The following is a 14,849-nucleotide window of genomic DNA, read 5'->3' as shown; positions in this document are numbered from 1 at the left end:
ATAGCCGCAATATACTCTTTGACTTTTACTCTAAATCATATATTCTTAGAACTTAAAGATTCTAGTTATTTTGGTTTTTTTTTTAGGTGAGCCATCCTGCCACCTGTTGGCAGCTCAGCTCAGGCCAGACTCGAACCACTGTTGCTGAGACCTCAAACCCTTGAGCGAGCTGCTAACCAACTGAGCCACTCGGCCGGCCCTCTAGTTATTTTGTTACTATTTATGGATATACTTTAGAATTTACTCATATCTAGCTATTGATCTGTCTTAATGTCTCTCTATCAACTTATTTTATGTTTTTGTATCTTGCATTATTACAAAAAGATTTAAAGTAATATTTTCTAAAAATAGAAAATAAGTGAAAGATAATGATCAGAACCCAGGTGCTTTTATGTTCTTTATTCCTCCATATACATATACATATATATCTATATATATGCATATATATCTTTATATATATGTGTATATATATATATATGTTTATTTTAGCAAAAATATTCAGAAAAGGAAGAAAGGGTAGGGAATTGTGCAAGTAAATGTGGTATTTGGGGATAAGCTAACCTTCTGATTTTACTTCCAGAGGACATGTAGTTTATGAAAATCCTTTGGTTATATTCTATCATATACTGTGAAGAAGAACTGGTAATACTAGTATGGTTATATGCTATCATATAATGTAAAGAGGGACTGGTAATACTAGTAAATAACAGAATCACATACCAAGGGAAAAGAAAAAGCAGAGCCTGACGAGGAACCTGACACCATACAGTGGTACTGCGAAGATAACGACATTCCTTACCCTCAAAGAACTCTTCCTGTGTTTTTGTTTGCTTCTGGTTTTCCAAATCCTGGGTTAAATAAAAGCTAAAGTATTTAATATTACTTCTGGTTATTATTTCTTTCTGTTTACATTGGTCTTTTAATGCATTATATGTTCTGCTCAAAAAACTGTTTAGTACTTTTAAAACTATTGGCTCATTTTAGTAACTAATTTTTTTAGCTTAATGAAAGTTATTTTGAAAATATGGCAAGAGTCTAAGGCACTTCAAACATTTAAATACACGTAAGACCAGAGTAAGTGTGACATGGTATAAAGGAATCCATAAATACGTGGAGAACTATACTATGTTTGTCTAGTTGCAAATATATAGCCAATTCCTCTAATACAATTCAACCTTTATCGTTAGAGTTGTGCAATTATTAATAAAAATATGGTACTAGTACATGTAGTTCTTCATGTCTTTTATGACCATGGAATATAAAAGTTGAAAATACTGTGTCAATTTTATATAGACGCCATTTATATAAAAAGTCACATAATACATCCACTTAGATAAAACCAACTGAAGAGATTTCCTTTTGTGAGTTTGATATTTCTTTAAAGTCCCATCTTTTATTTTTAAACCAGAAACCTACCAGCCCAGGTCTAAGTTGCTGATGATCAACGTCATCTCAACTTGCTTACTCGAAAATAATGGGCAAGCCTCAGACGCCGGGTGGAAAATGACTGTGGCTGTATCCCGAAGCAGGGCAGGAGGGATCCCCAGGAGGCTCCTGAGACCTCCAGGGAACTCCGCTCTCCGTGGATTCTTTGTACCCGGGACCGGCCAGCAGACATACCCTAGTGCGCCTTCGTGTGTCTCCACCCCCATTGTGCCCAAGAGGCACCTTCGCACACCTCCTGCACAGCACCCCACCTGCCGGCCTCTGCCAGTAATTAATTTTTAAATTAAAAAAAAGTTATTCAAAAAGTCAAACCTATATGACGAAAATGAACCTATTTTAAGATAAAATACAGGAACATTTTTAAGGTGAAACTCTTCAAAGATCTATTTCTAATGAGGATGTGTTCTTCATACAGATGACAGTGAAATATTTGTTGCATGAAACTGGGAGCCTGTGAGGGTGGATATCTAGTCGAGTCCAGGCTTAATATGCTGGTAACTCACCTTCAGAAATCATTTTCACTATATATAGGTAGCACATCAAGAGGCTTCTGATTTCATACTGATCCAATCGGTTATACTGGGATACACTGCTCCTTGTAGAAGAACTCTGTCGCGTCTGTAACATAAATACAGGATTTTTGTGAACAATATTGTTACTATAGTTTCCCATTGTCTTTAGCTCAGTAACTATTTTTATGATTAGTCCTGCTTGGGAAAATTCTAAGCATAAATCCAAATTTTATATCACACTTGGAAGGGAAACGGGGCATTAGTTGCTACAGCTCCTCGTAATATCACTGGAAATTACCTTGGGGTCTTCATCAAGGTATAGCCATGAATACTATGTTTCATCTCCATAGGTCCTGTGTTTTCGTAGTAAAAATTTTAACTACCGTGTTTTCCCCAAAATAAGACCTCACCGGAAAATAAGCCCTAGCATGATTTTTCAGGGTGCTTGTAATATAAGCCCTACCCCAAACATAAGCCCCAGTTAAGATCGTCAGCCAGACATAACTGTTTGAATAAATGTAGATTTTTGTACATGAATAAATGAATAAATTTATTCGTTGGAGCAAAAATTAATATAAGACCCAGTCTTATTTTCGGGGAAACACAGTAATATGTGGCTATTCCAGGGGAAAAAATAGCTTTTTATAATGAGGAGGAACTTAACTAAATTACATGGAAGCATAAGAACCACTACTTAAAGTCTTTAATTTGAATCTCTCCTTGGAGTTTATTAAAATCCAAATTCCAAACAATAGGTCAGAAAATCTATCTTTAAAAAGGCTAAGGATATTACAAGATCATTACATTAAGGAGGACCCAGTAACACTTCACATCTTAGAGTGTGTACAAAGTAGTGATGTTCCTATTATTTAATTACTTTTGTTAAAGTATCAGTTGTTAAGCATGACAAGATCTGATCTATTTAGGGATTTATATGAATAGAATTAGAATCTCCTAAAGAATTCACACTTGTTAAAAACCAGTCCTCTGAGTTGAGCTAAACTGGGCTGGGGATCTACTTTTACTAAAATAGGATTTACTAAGAAAGAACTTTCACTTGGAGCAAAACGTCTAGGTTTTTAATGTGTGCTAGCTGTGTGACTACTATCAAGTCATTTAACCTCTTTGTCCTTTGTCTCACCTATGAGTGTCTGTTGTCTTAATTCTAAATGGTGTGAAATAGAAACCTTTGAGAATAAGTTACTGTTTACCCAAAGGTTCTCGGGGTGGTTCCCAACCAGCAGAATCAGCATCACCTGGGACCTTCGACATATAAATTAGCAGGCCCCATCCCAGACCCACTGAATCAGAAACTATGGGGCCGAGGCCCAGCGTCTATTTTTATTAAGCCCTCCAGGTGACTCTAATGCATACTAAGAGCACCATAATACTGGAGCAAAAGCGCTGGAATTAGAATATCTGGGTTCATGTCTGGCCGTGCCAGAGCTGTGTGACTGTCCTAAGTCACAATCTCAGTTTCATTTGGAAATTGAGAGTTGAAATTAATTTATTTTTATGGACCTAACTAATTTTATATGATTCTATGATTTTACTTGTACACAGCTGCACGACAAGGCTTTACTGGTCTAAAATGAGGTTTTTCTGACTCAAGGCAGGCATATCCTACAAACTTGAATTCCAGGCTTGAAAAAATGAGATGGAAGAGTTGAAGAATATATTCTGATGAAGTGATGCTGGGATCCTCAGTTTGGGGACCTAATTTTCCTTCTCCCAAGTTAATGTCACTACTCTATTACAAAAGAATGAAAGGCTGAATCAATCCTGCCAGGAAGTTATGTGTTTTAAGTGACAAGGAACATCAGATATTTTAAAGTTTCCCTCTCTAGAACAGGTTACAGTGCAGTGCAGGGTTTAAGGAGGTATTGAGTTAGGGCTCTTAAAGATGAATGTCCTAGCCCCTATAAACAGTTTAAGACATCCAGGCAGCAGCTGCCAGAATAGGAAGCAACTGCTAAAATATCCAAAAATTATGGAATGCTCTTTATAAATCCAGAACAGAGAGCCTCTTAATCACTTAATCATATGAACAGAAAGAAGGTGGTTGCCTAACACATCACCAGAGTTATCCTATTTACTTAGGTTCTTACATTTTCCCCAGTGCTGCCCTGATCTGGAAATCCTGTTGCTCCTTCTGGGATGAGGGAACCTCTTGAGTCTTCTCTCTTAATACCATGTTGTCCATTTTGAAAAGACCCATAAGCTGGGAAAAAAAGCCAAGTCCTTGTTAGCAACAGGAGGAACTGTCAAAAATATATTTTAAAGTAAGTACTGGGTTAACTGATGTGAAGCTATATTTTAGGGATTAAATCTTCGTTATATGAAAGTGTGATGTTTATATATTATAGCAAACCACATAACAAGCCAAATGAAGGGTAAGCATTTTTTTTTACCTCTTGAAACACTTTACTCTGTATAAAATTACAAGAAATTTCTTGAAAGTCATCAAATAAAGCCACTCAATTTGAGAGAGAATTTTACAGATAAGCAAACTTTGGCCCAGAAAAGGGAGGTGTCTTGTCCAAGACTGGAGACAGATAAGAGGATTAAAAGCCAGTGTTTTTCTCATTATCAGTATACTAAACTACATTTTAAACAAGCTTAGACAAGGAAACCTAAGCAAAGAAATGTGGCTGCAAGTGTGAGTTAGACTGTAATTGAACTTTACTAGAGATCATGCTATGTACAGTTTTTATTATGAAATAGTTCAAAAAATAGAGAGGACAGGGTACATTTCTAAATAGCCATGCGACATGTCTTCACAGGACTTAATTACCGGTGTCTTTGTCAGTGCTCAGACTCCCTCTATTTGTAGGTGAGGTGAAGCCACATGCAAATTCATCCCTGGATGCCTGTAACACAATGTGATACCTCTGAGATTTAAACGAATTTGTACACTAGGGTAAGAAATTGGGATTAACAGAATAAGATGCTACCCTGACCTTACATAAAGCTCACTATGAAAGTCGAACTCAGGTATCAGTACTGCTATTTAGGTGACAAATATTTATAAAATGGGTACTAGCAAAGCGCTGTAACCATGACCTCTGGCTAAGACACATAACTCTAGATGGCTGATGAAAGCTGCAACTGGTACAGTCTGGTTCAGTTCTCCTGCTTGGAACCAGGGACAATGCTAGAAGGAGGGGTTTGACCAGAAGCCCTAGGTGAACTTGAGCTGCAAAAGAAAAATCAGAGAAGTAAAATATTTCCAAATATCACTGTCAAATGTTGTGGAGTAAGTGTACGCATGAGCTACTTTGTGAAGAAAGATCAGCCTGATACCCAGGCAGGTGATATAACTGGGGGCTAAAGGCAGTCAAGCCATCAGGGAGGCTTAAAAGCATCTCTCTCAGGAACCCAGGGTAGGCTTGACAAATCAAGACAGGGGGATTTCCAAAGAAAGCTGTAAGGGACACAGTTTAACCTGCCATCCAACAATCTGCCATGGCTACTGAAAGTGTGAAGGTGATCTTGGGCCATACAGAATGGAGGGGAGGTGGGGCAGGTGTTAACAGTCCCACTGGGCAGACTACAAAGTGTACAATTCTGAGCACCACATTTTAATAGGGTGATTGGGTAAATAGAGTCTATATAGAAGAGTAAAACCAAGAATGGAAAGGGTTTGGAATGACAAATGATGAGTGGACACAGCTGGTCTGGAGAAAAATTAAGATGGTACATTGTGTAAAGGGTACCATGTGGAGGTGGGAATAGATTTTTCTGTGTACTATCTCTAGAAGGCGAAACTAGAACAAGTAGATAGAAAACCTTTTAGGTCTAATGTGAGAAGGAAAGCTTTCATTATCACAATGGCAAAAGGCTTTTTTTGCTAAATGGGAGACTTATCACCTCCAAAGTTCCTTTCAACTCTTAAGATTCTAAGCAGAGAAAAAGGCACAGACCAGTTGTGATGAGCTAAAAGCAACTCATCAAGAAGTGCTGAAAAGAGGTTGCCAAGGGAAGGGAGAAGCAGTGGAATACAGTTCAATCCCTGTAGCCTAACATTTTGGAGGTGAAGAATCTTTTGTTCAGTTTCCAAGTTGAATAAATAATGAAGGTACAGAACAATACCAAATCTTAAAACACTGGGTGCAAGGGACTGTTGGTGTTCTCTTGGAACTTGTCACTCAAAGTGTGGTCCTTGGACCAGAAGCAGCCAAAAGCTTGTTGGAAATGCATCGTCTTAAGCTCCACCCAGACCTGCTGAATTAGCATCTTTGTTTTAAAATTTTCTCCAGGGAATTCATATGTACAATGTGCATTAAAGTTTGGGAAGCACTGCTCTAGGAAAAAGTGTAAATGTACTCGTAAAAATGCAGTGAAGAGTGAACCATTAAGATTGAGATCATACAGCATATGATCCCAATTTCAAATGCATTCAACAAAACAGGATAAAATGCCAATGGAAATACATGACTACCTACAGAATTAGGCATGGCTGCACAAGAATCACGTCCTGCTAATCGCTGTATATTTTCCAAAAGCAGTCCAACAAATGGGAGGTACAATTGTGCTATTTTGGCTTGCTGGTTCTGAAAGATAATTATGAAAAGCTTAATAGGTATAAAATATGTATCTATTACAAATCAAGTTGGCTCCATCTATCAGTTTAAAGACTAAAACCGGGCTAATATCCATAACAAATTAGTGAAGCATGAGTCTATTTATACTTATGGTCTCAAAACTAATTACCATACCACAGAACTTTCTTGGTATTTAGATTTATATACAATACAGAGTCAACTCCCATCCCTCAAACATAACTACAAAAAGTAAAAGGCAAAAGTTTCTATTTTTTAAATAGCTGTCAACCTATTAAGCAGATCATATTAGTCATATTCTTTAACTCCACTGAGGGGTTCAGTTTCATGAGAGCAGGGATAGTGTCTGTCTTATTCACTGCTTCATCCCCAGTGCCTGGGCACATAGCAGATGGCCAATATACATTAGCTGAACGAATGGAATAAGTGAAGAAACAATAAATTACTGTATTCATTAAAAAAACAGTTTTTGCTTTGATTAAAGCTTCAATAAAAATAATGTGATCTTGACCCCCTAAATCAATTATAAGATTTGGGAGATCGATATATTTGTAAAATATGTAAATAAAGCCAGCCACTAGTAGTCTTAACTGACGCAGTGACACTTACAAATTTATTTATTGCTTTTAAGTCAATATTAACATTCATAAAAAATGGCACATAATAAACTACACTAAGTGGAAGTATGTTATTATACTTGTAATGTTACAAAAGCAATGCAAACTGTAGCAAGTAACAAATACCATCTGAAAGCTAAGGAGTTTAGCAAAATTTGTAAGAAAAAAATTGTAATTAAAGAAATATAACTGGATGTACCTGGTAGGCATTTTCTATTTATTAAAGACAAGTGGGTATACTGTAGAAAAACAATAAGATCCATCTCCAAGTCAGCTTTCCAAGTGATTAGAATAAATGACATAATTTTATTTATATTTGAATGTAAAACTAAAGGGACAAATTATTAATTATGAAACAATGTTACCTTGAGCCATTTGATAGCAGGTGGGTAAGTTAGGTTATTCTATATCCATACAGTTTGCAGTCTACTTTTTCAAGCTCATAGGATTTAATGTTAACAAGATTTGAATATGTATGTTAGAGGTGTCCAAACAGCAACTAAAGCTGTGGTCTTCACACACAGACCATGTGTAATGTATATAAGGTTTATAGCCACACCTACCTTTTTTCAGTAAGAAGAAAAACTTCATATTACATATTTTATATTTGATATATTAACATGTCTTTATTACTCACATAATAATATTATTTAGGGATACATACATATTTAAGGATATATGTTAAGGTATATATTTGAAAAAGTACACATGGCTACAACCGTATATGATTTTTAAAAATTATAATCCATTAATGTAACAAATCATGAAGCAGTTAAGCTGTTCTTTATTTTTGTTTCTTTTCATCCCATTTTTTCCATTTGTTGTTCGTTAAAAGTGATTTGAGAAACCAGTGTTTTTCTTCAACAGTTAACTGAACAGTATTTTAAAAACTTAATTATTTGAAACAGAAACAAAGCTAATTTGCAGAAATTGGTTCTCGATGCTCATATTATGTTCCTTCTGAAAACTCCATCTGTAATGTAAAATCTTAGCAGAAATTTACTAATGTGATATTGATGATTATATAGACATCCTTACCTTGTGTTGGTATCTAGGGTCAAATGCATGTTTTATCAAAAGATTCTTTATGACAGAGATAGCTGTATATCTGATCTCATAATTGTCTTGAAGAGCAATGGAGATTTCCCTCATAAGTAGACCGACCAAGAAATGATGCTTGCAATACTCATCTGATAAACTGTATTCAAGATTTGAATCTGTAGTACAATGAAATTTAAAACCCATTTATAAAAGTATTCAAAAATTAATTAACATTAAAATACTATATTTATGTAGTAATATATAAGCATGCTAGCAAGAGGTATAATTATTACTAATGAATCAGAACAATTTTGTATCATACAGAATGAGCATGCAAAATTTCACAAGACAGAAGCACTCATAATTAGGGCTAGATCAGGGGTCAGCAAACTTTTGAGAAGGAAGAGCCGCCAAGGAGGGTTAGCAAACCGCAGCTCGTGAGCCGCAGGCTCTGAAGTAAAATTGAAAATGAAAATAAAACTATCATAGTTTCATTTATAAAATTTTACAGGGTATTATTCACATAATGGTGATTATGTAAAAATATATTTATGGCTCTCAAATAATTTTTAAATTGTTGTGAGGGACAGGATTGGCTCTTCCAGGGGTCGGCAAACTTCTGAAATGGGACGTACCCAAAGAGCCGCCTGTGGCTCACGAGCCGCAGTTTGCCGACCCCTGGACTAGATGATAGCCTTAATGATTATTTCAGTGGATAGGATAGTCCCTAGATTTCTTTTTCTCCTAGATTCTTTTTTAACCCTTGGGGATCTTAGGATATAACCTAGAATGAAAGAATACTATATTTAGCAATGTGTCAACACATTTCTTTATTATCTGAAGAGATTTAGTTACAACTACGAATTGGAGTAATTCTATACAACAATACTTGATTTACTTATATGATTATATTTGTAAAGTAGGGAAGAGAAACTAGACAACTGAATTATTCTAACAGTCCTAACTATTGACTGTTCTAGTAAATGTAACATATTGGCCTGAACACAATGGGACATAAGAACCATAGGAAAAACAGCCTCATCTCACTCTAATTCATTATTATGCAAATACACATCTTTTATTTCATAAAATCACCACTTCAAACTATGTTTTTGATTCCCTTTTACAACCTCTATCCATTTTAAATCCTAGCTGCTAATATCCTGGTCGGGACTTGCCTTATAACTACTCAGCAGGGATTGTGAACAAGTTCAGTCATTTCTGCAGATTTCTAGCATATTTCCTCTTGCCTACCCTTTAATTTAGTTAGATCATAAAGCCAAAGGATATGTTTTCTGTTTCCTTTTTGGTCTCTTTAGCACTTACTATAATGCTATGTATTCTGTTAGGACTGAATAAATGCTGTGAGTAGTCAGCCATAATCCTAAATCCTGATTCTCTGTCCACACCTTCTTTTCCCTAACTTCCTCATAGCTATCAATAAATACGGGGGAAGTATTTGAACTGTTATACATGTTCAAAATGTAATATGGGGTGGTTGAATAGGGGTGCTTGAGTATTTAAACATTTTTCCTCCATTTTCACTGGCTGTAATTCAATCACTAAAACCACTGCTCAGCAGCTACTCCCCTAGAGACGAGGGTAGCTGATTTTCTTCCTGTCATTGGTTATGTTCTTTTGTGAATCCCAGTCACTTTCTATGCACAGAGGCCAGTACTGACTAACCCAGGTGGCCTTAACTGGGGAGATTTTGCAATAGTAGTCAAGTTTTTCACTTCAGTGATTTAAATAAATCCAAGCAGATGGTTTCAACCACACCTTCAAAAGTATGGCCAAACAGTCATGACACAGTTGGACAGAAGGGAGACAAGCATGGGAGATGATACACACTTAAAGAACAGCTACCCTCCAGCCCCATGCTGACTTGAACTGGAACTTGTTTTCTGAAAACAGTGTTTTAAAGTTGATTCCTCTGGCAATTAATGCTCAAACTTACTGTAAAAGCAAAGAAATGCACTGCTTCCTATGTTTTCTGGGTACAGTAACTAAAGCTTCATTTTGGCTAGGGAGGATTTGAAAAAGTAAACAGAGCCCCAGCCCATCTTAGCTATTCATCAAGTCAATTATTTTTAAGAACAGCATACTACTTTAGAGTGAACCGGGTTAAACCTACCTACTGAAGTCAAACGGTCCACGGCAAATGAAAAAAAATCTAATTAATATATGAAAAGAAAAGGGACAAATAAAAAACACAGTAACATAAGAACAGTGCTATACAACAAAGCATTCAATAAACTAGCAATGGAGATAACTGAAGGCATTTCACAAATTTAATATACATATGACTATATTATTCTGTCTCTATACTTTTCTTTTGATGCTTCTTTCAGCAGAAATGCATTTATATGTTTTTTTCTGAATTCAGTCTCATATAAGAGTCCAAACACTACTACAGAGAGCAATTTTACTAGTATCTGACATCTGTGTTTAAGCAGCAATCTTTGTAACACACCCGATTTCTTCATACTATGAATACCATCACTGACACTATGAAGAAAATGCACCTATCTTCAGGTAGTTAATAATTCTGAGATTACCTTTAAATTGGCTGGTTTAACTAGAAAACAGTATACTATACTAGTACTAGCACAAAGAGAGAGAGAGACAGAGAGAGAGAGAGAGAGAGAGAGAGAGAGAGAGAGAGAAAGAAAAGAAAATACAATTCCAAATGATGCAAAATGAAAATACATACCTTGAACTCGCTGAAGTTTAGGCTTTGCAAAAGTCATTGGCAAATTCAGAGGAATGTAATGCTCATGATTGCAAATTGTTTGCAGAAATTCAAACTTATATTCAGCTAGAACCTAAATGGAAAGAAATTATACATGAACTCAATTTAGTAGGCATTTACCATTTTATTTTATTTTTTAATTAAATGTATTGGGGTGACAATGGTTAGTAAAATTACATAGGTTTCAAGTCTACAATTCTGTAATACATCATCTATATATCACATTGTGTGCTCACCATCCAGAGTCACTTCTCCTTCCATCACCATATATTTGACCCTCTTCACCCTCCTCTACCACCATCTTCCCCCCTCAGCCTCTGGTAACCACTAAACTATTGTCTGTGTCTATGAGTTTTTGTTTATTTGTCTTGTTCCTTTGTTGTTTTCAGTTTTATATCCCACATATGAGTGAAGTCATGGTCCTCAACTTTTGGCATTTACCATTTTTTTAACTTTATTGGGGAACAGTGTATTTTTCCCAGGACCCATCAGCTCCAAGCTGTTGTCCTTCAATCTTCGTTTTGGTGGGCGCAGCTCAGCTCCAAGTCCAGTCGCCGTTTTGGTTTTTTGTTGTTTTTTTAAAGATTTTCATTGGGGAATTGGGGGATGGGAACAGTGCTGGGGAATTGGGGGAAGGGGAACAGCCAAGTTGCTGTCGTTTTGTTCTTCAGTCTAATTGTGGAGGACGTTGCTTCACTGGCCCAAGTTGGCACCATCATTGCTCTTCCCGGGCGAGGCAGATCAGTCGCCGGCTTCTGGAAGGCCGCTCACTGCAGCTGCTGGCTACATACGGTAGCCCGTGGCAAACCACTGCCACAGGGGCTGCAGCCTACGCCATCGCCGGTGACCCATGGCAGCCCAGCTCCAGGTTGAGCTGTTGTTCAGCATCTTAGCTGTGGAGGGCAGTGTCACTGGCCCTCATATGTGGGATCCGAACCGGGGCCCTCTGGCGTCCCAAGCCAGTTCTTAACCATCGCGCCACTCGGCCGGCCCTCGCCGTTTTTAATCTAGTTGCAGGGGGCAAAGCCCACCATCCCATGTGGGAGCCAAACCGGCAACCTTGTTGTTAAGAGCACACACTCTAACCAACTGAGCCATCTGGCCGCCCACCGGCAGCTCAGCTCAAGTTGTTGTCTTCAATCTAGTTGCGGAGAGCACAGCTCATTGGCCCATGTGGGAATCGAACCAGCAATCCTGTTGCTCAGGGTTCGCACTCTAACCAACTGAGCCATCCAGCCACCCCTGGCATTTACCATTTTAATAATTAAATACAGATCATTAATTTTCAAACCAGAAGTCTTTAGTATTTGATGCATACTTGAAGATGTGACCTGTGTAGAAAAGAGTTAACATAGCAGGGCCCAAGGCTACTTTCCTTAAAAAGTCCAGTTTGCAAGGTTGGTCACTGGTTGGCATTTGGGAAAGTGGATTTCAAAACGTTCCCTACATGATAAGGAAGTACCTTCTGTGCCAGCCTGCTCAGGCTATTTGTACAAACAATGTGATTTACGGTGAACACCTGCTTCCCTTTCCTTTCCAAGACACTGGAATTTGGACCAGCCTCCAATACTTGACCAGCCCTCAATAGCAATTCTAAACCCGTCTCAAATGGGCTTCACTGAAAAGAAATACGGCATGTGTGTGGCTGCATATGCACTGCTGGAGAGAAGGTGTACTCTGTGTGACCCTTCACAGGAGAGCGAGTGCTCAGCAAGCCTGGACAGGGATTGCCAAAGACTCCACTCGATGTCTTTTTCCCTTACTGATCAAGCTGAGCATCCCTGCTATGTCACTATAATGGATCCTAGCCATGAATACGATTATGTGTTAAGTCCTGTGAGTCTCTCTAGTGAACCGCCGAACATGTGGGTGGTCTTTGGGGACCCTCCCAAAACACGATGCAATATTTCTTTATTTGTGGTACAACTATACTCAAAGTACCTAAACGAAAACGGCAGTTCCGAATCCTCTAGAGCACAATGTCACCCTTGGTCTCCCATTCGAATGTCTGACACACACTACAGTTACGTCCTTACACCTTACCTTAGGATCTTTGGGGCTGAATCCAGATATATAGTCATTTATCAAGTTGAAAACAAATCCTCTGTCCATTAGTGTCAAACAGCGCTACAGAAACCAAATCAAAATGAATAGTTAGGATGCATAATTCTAAAAGTCTTTCAAGTACAGTAATACCTTGGTTTGTGAGCATAATTCGTTCTGAAAACAAACTACTCATATTGCAAGACATCGCTCGTTTACCAAGTTAAATTGTATTAGAAAGGTTTGCTCGTCTTGCAGAACACTCGCAAACCAAGATACTCGCAATCCAAGGTTTTACTGTTTTAAAAAAATGTTTAAATTTGTTCCGTATCTAGTAGATGACATTCTCCCTTTTACAGGTAATAGAATAATAGCTTTCAGGGCTTAGGTAACCTTAAAGAAAGAGACAAAGGGCAACTGACTTATCTTTGGAACTGGGACTCAACTGTACAATTTTTAAGATTATGTATATGTATGCACATATACAGATACATACATATATCTATATATACACATATATCCATACATAAACACACACACATATGTGTAATGTATTCAGCTACACGGTCTCATTTTGGTCAATTCTCAAAGCTCAAAGTGAAGTGTGAAGTGGTCAGTTAGGTACTGAAAGTGGGGCTTGCCGATGTAAACATTTCAGACCAAAAGGTTAAGTTTTCCTTTGTGTCTGTGAAATGTTGGCTATTAAAACATTCTTCCTCTGTGACAGCCTTCCTAGTTGTCGATATTTGCCTGCTGTCATTCTCCTAGTTAAGGCTCTCATTACCTTGCAAGTGAACAACTAACCAGTCTTTATGCCTCTAATCTTTCCTTCCATCTGCTTCTAGATTAATATCTATGTCCTAGCCGTAATCGTGTCACCTTCCTTCCCAAAAGCTTCCAACAGTGCCTTATGGCGTCTAATATAATTTCAAACCCCTTAGCTTGGCATTCAAGGACACTCACAATCTTGTCCCAGCCTACTTTTCCAGTTGCATCTCCCAATATAGCTCCTCTATTTATTATCCCCTTAAGATGCACTTGAGGTCTTTGCTCATGCCAGGATAGCTAGCAATCCCATCACTACTTCTACCTAATCCTGCCCATTCTTCAACATTCTGATGAAGTTCCATCTTCCTTAACCACCTTGGTTCACAGCTTCCTCTAAACACTTCATTCTATACTAACTTGTATTGTACTTATCATTTTCCTGTTTTCAGCTAGATAAGAAAATAGGAACTCTCTTTTTCTTTGTGTTCTTCGGAGTACCTAGAATATTCCTGTGAAATAGAAGGAATTCAGTATTTGATTAACCAGCTGCTTGCTCTCACTTCTCACCTCTCCTTTCAACTCCCACTGCCACTACCACTACCCTGGGTCAAACCCTCATCACGTCTCACCTGGATTAATGATGCAGGGTTATATTTATTCATTCATCCAACATTTTGAGGATCTACTGTATTTGAGACAATGTATTACATTCTAGTAAATAAGACATGATCTCTAATCTTGTCCAATGGCAAAGACAAATAAACAAAAAATTAAAATACAGCACAATAAGAAGTCCCATACAAGTATGTAACAGGTAAACAACAGAAGGGGTGATCAACACCACATGGAAAGGTTGAGCCTAACAGATGAATGGACTCTGCCAGGTAGATAGACGGAGAGATTGATCTAATTGGTTGCCCTGATGCTGGTGTTTTCCTCACTTTTCCACCATATCAGCAATAAAATTATCCTAAAACATCTTTGGTGTTTGTCCATTGCATATGGATCAAAATCTATTAATAAATTCTGCAGCCTGACATTCAAGGCCTTCCATCATCTGGCACCAGATGGCCTTTCCAGCTCCACCTCCACACATCCTAAACTTTCT

General features: G+C 37.6%; 1 protein-coding gene across 3 annotated transcripts in view; it reads right to left on the bottom strand.

Moving 5' to 3' along the window:
- DOCK11 (dedicator of cytokinesis 11) overlaps positions 1 to 14,849 on the bottom strand; it is a 207,103-nt gene that overhangs the window by 80,996 nt on the left and 111,258 nt on the right. For 2 of the 3 annotated variants that reach the window (XM_019667846.1, XM_019667848.1), the window contains exons 29-36: positions 12,974 to 13,057; positions 10,892 to 11,003; positions 10,313 to 10,351; positions 8,176 to 8,354; positions 6,404 to 6,511; positions 4,753 to 4,828; positions 4,067 to 4,179; positions 1,950 to 2,064 (exon numbers count right to left, since the gene is read on the bottom strand). In XM_019667846.1, the coding sequence (XP_019523391.1) occupies positions 1,950 to 2,064; positions 4,067 to 4,179; positions 4,753 to 4,828; positions 6,404 to 6,511; positions 8,176 to 8,354; positions 10,313 to 10,351; positions 10,892 to 11,003; positions 12,974 to 13,057 (826 nt within the window). The remainder of the gene's footprint in view (positions 1 to 1,949; positions 2,065 to 4,066; positions 4,180 to 4,752; positions 4,829 to 6,403; positions 6,512 to 8,175; positions 8,355 to 10,312; positions 10,352 to 10,891; positions 11,004 to 12,973; positions 13,058 to 14,849) is intronic. The other variant, XM_019667847.1, reaches the window with a different exon arrangement.

Source organism: Hipposideros armiger, unplaced genomic scaffold, assembly GCF_001890085.2.
Source record: "Hipposideros armiger isolate ML-2016 unplaced genomic scaffold, ASM189008v1 scaffold_508, whole genome shotgun sequence".
NCBI lineage: Eukaryota > Metazoa > Chordata > Mammalia > Chiroptera > Hipposideridae > Hipposideros > Hipposideros armiger.
The sequence above is the reverse complement of the archived record's forward strand: the minus strand, read 5'-3'. Positions and strand labels throughout refer to the sequence as shown.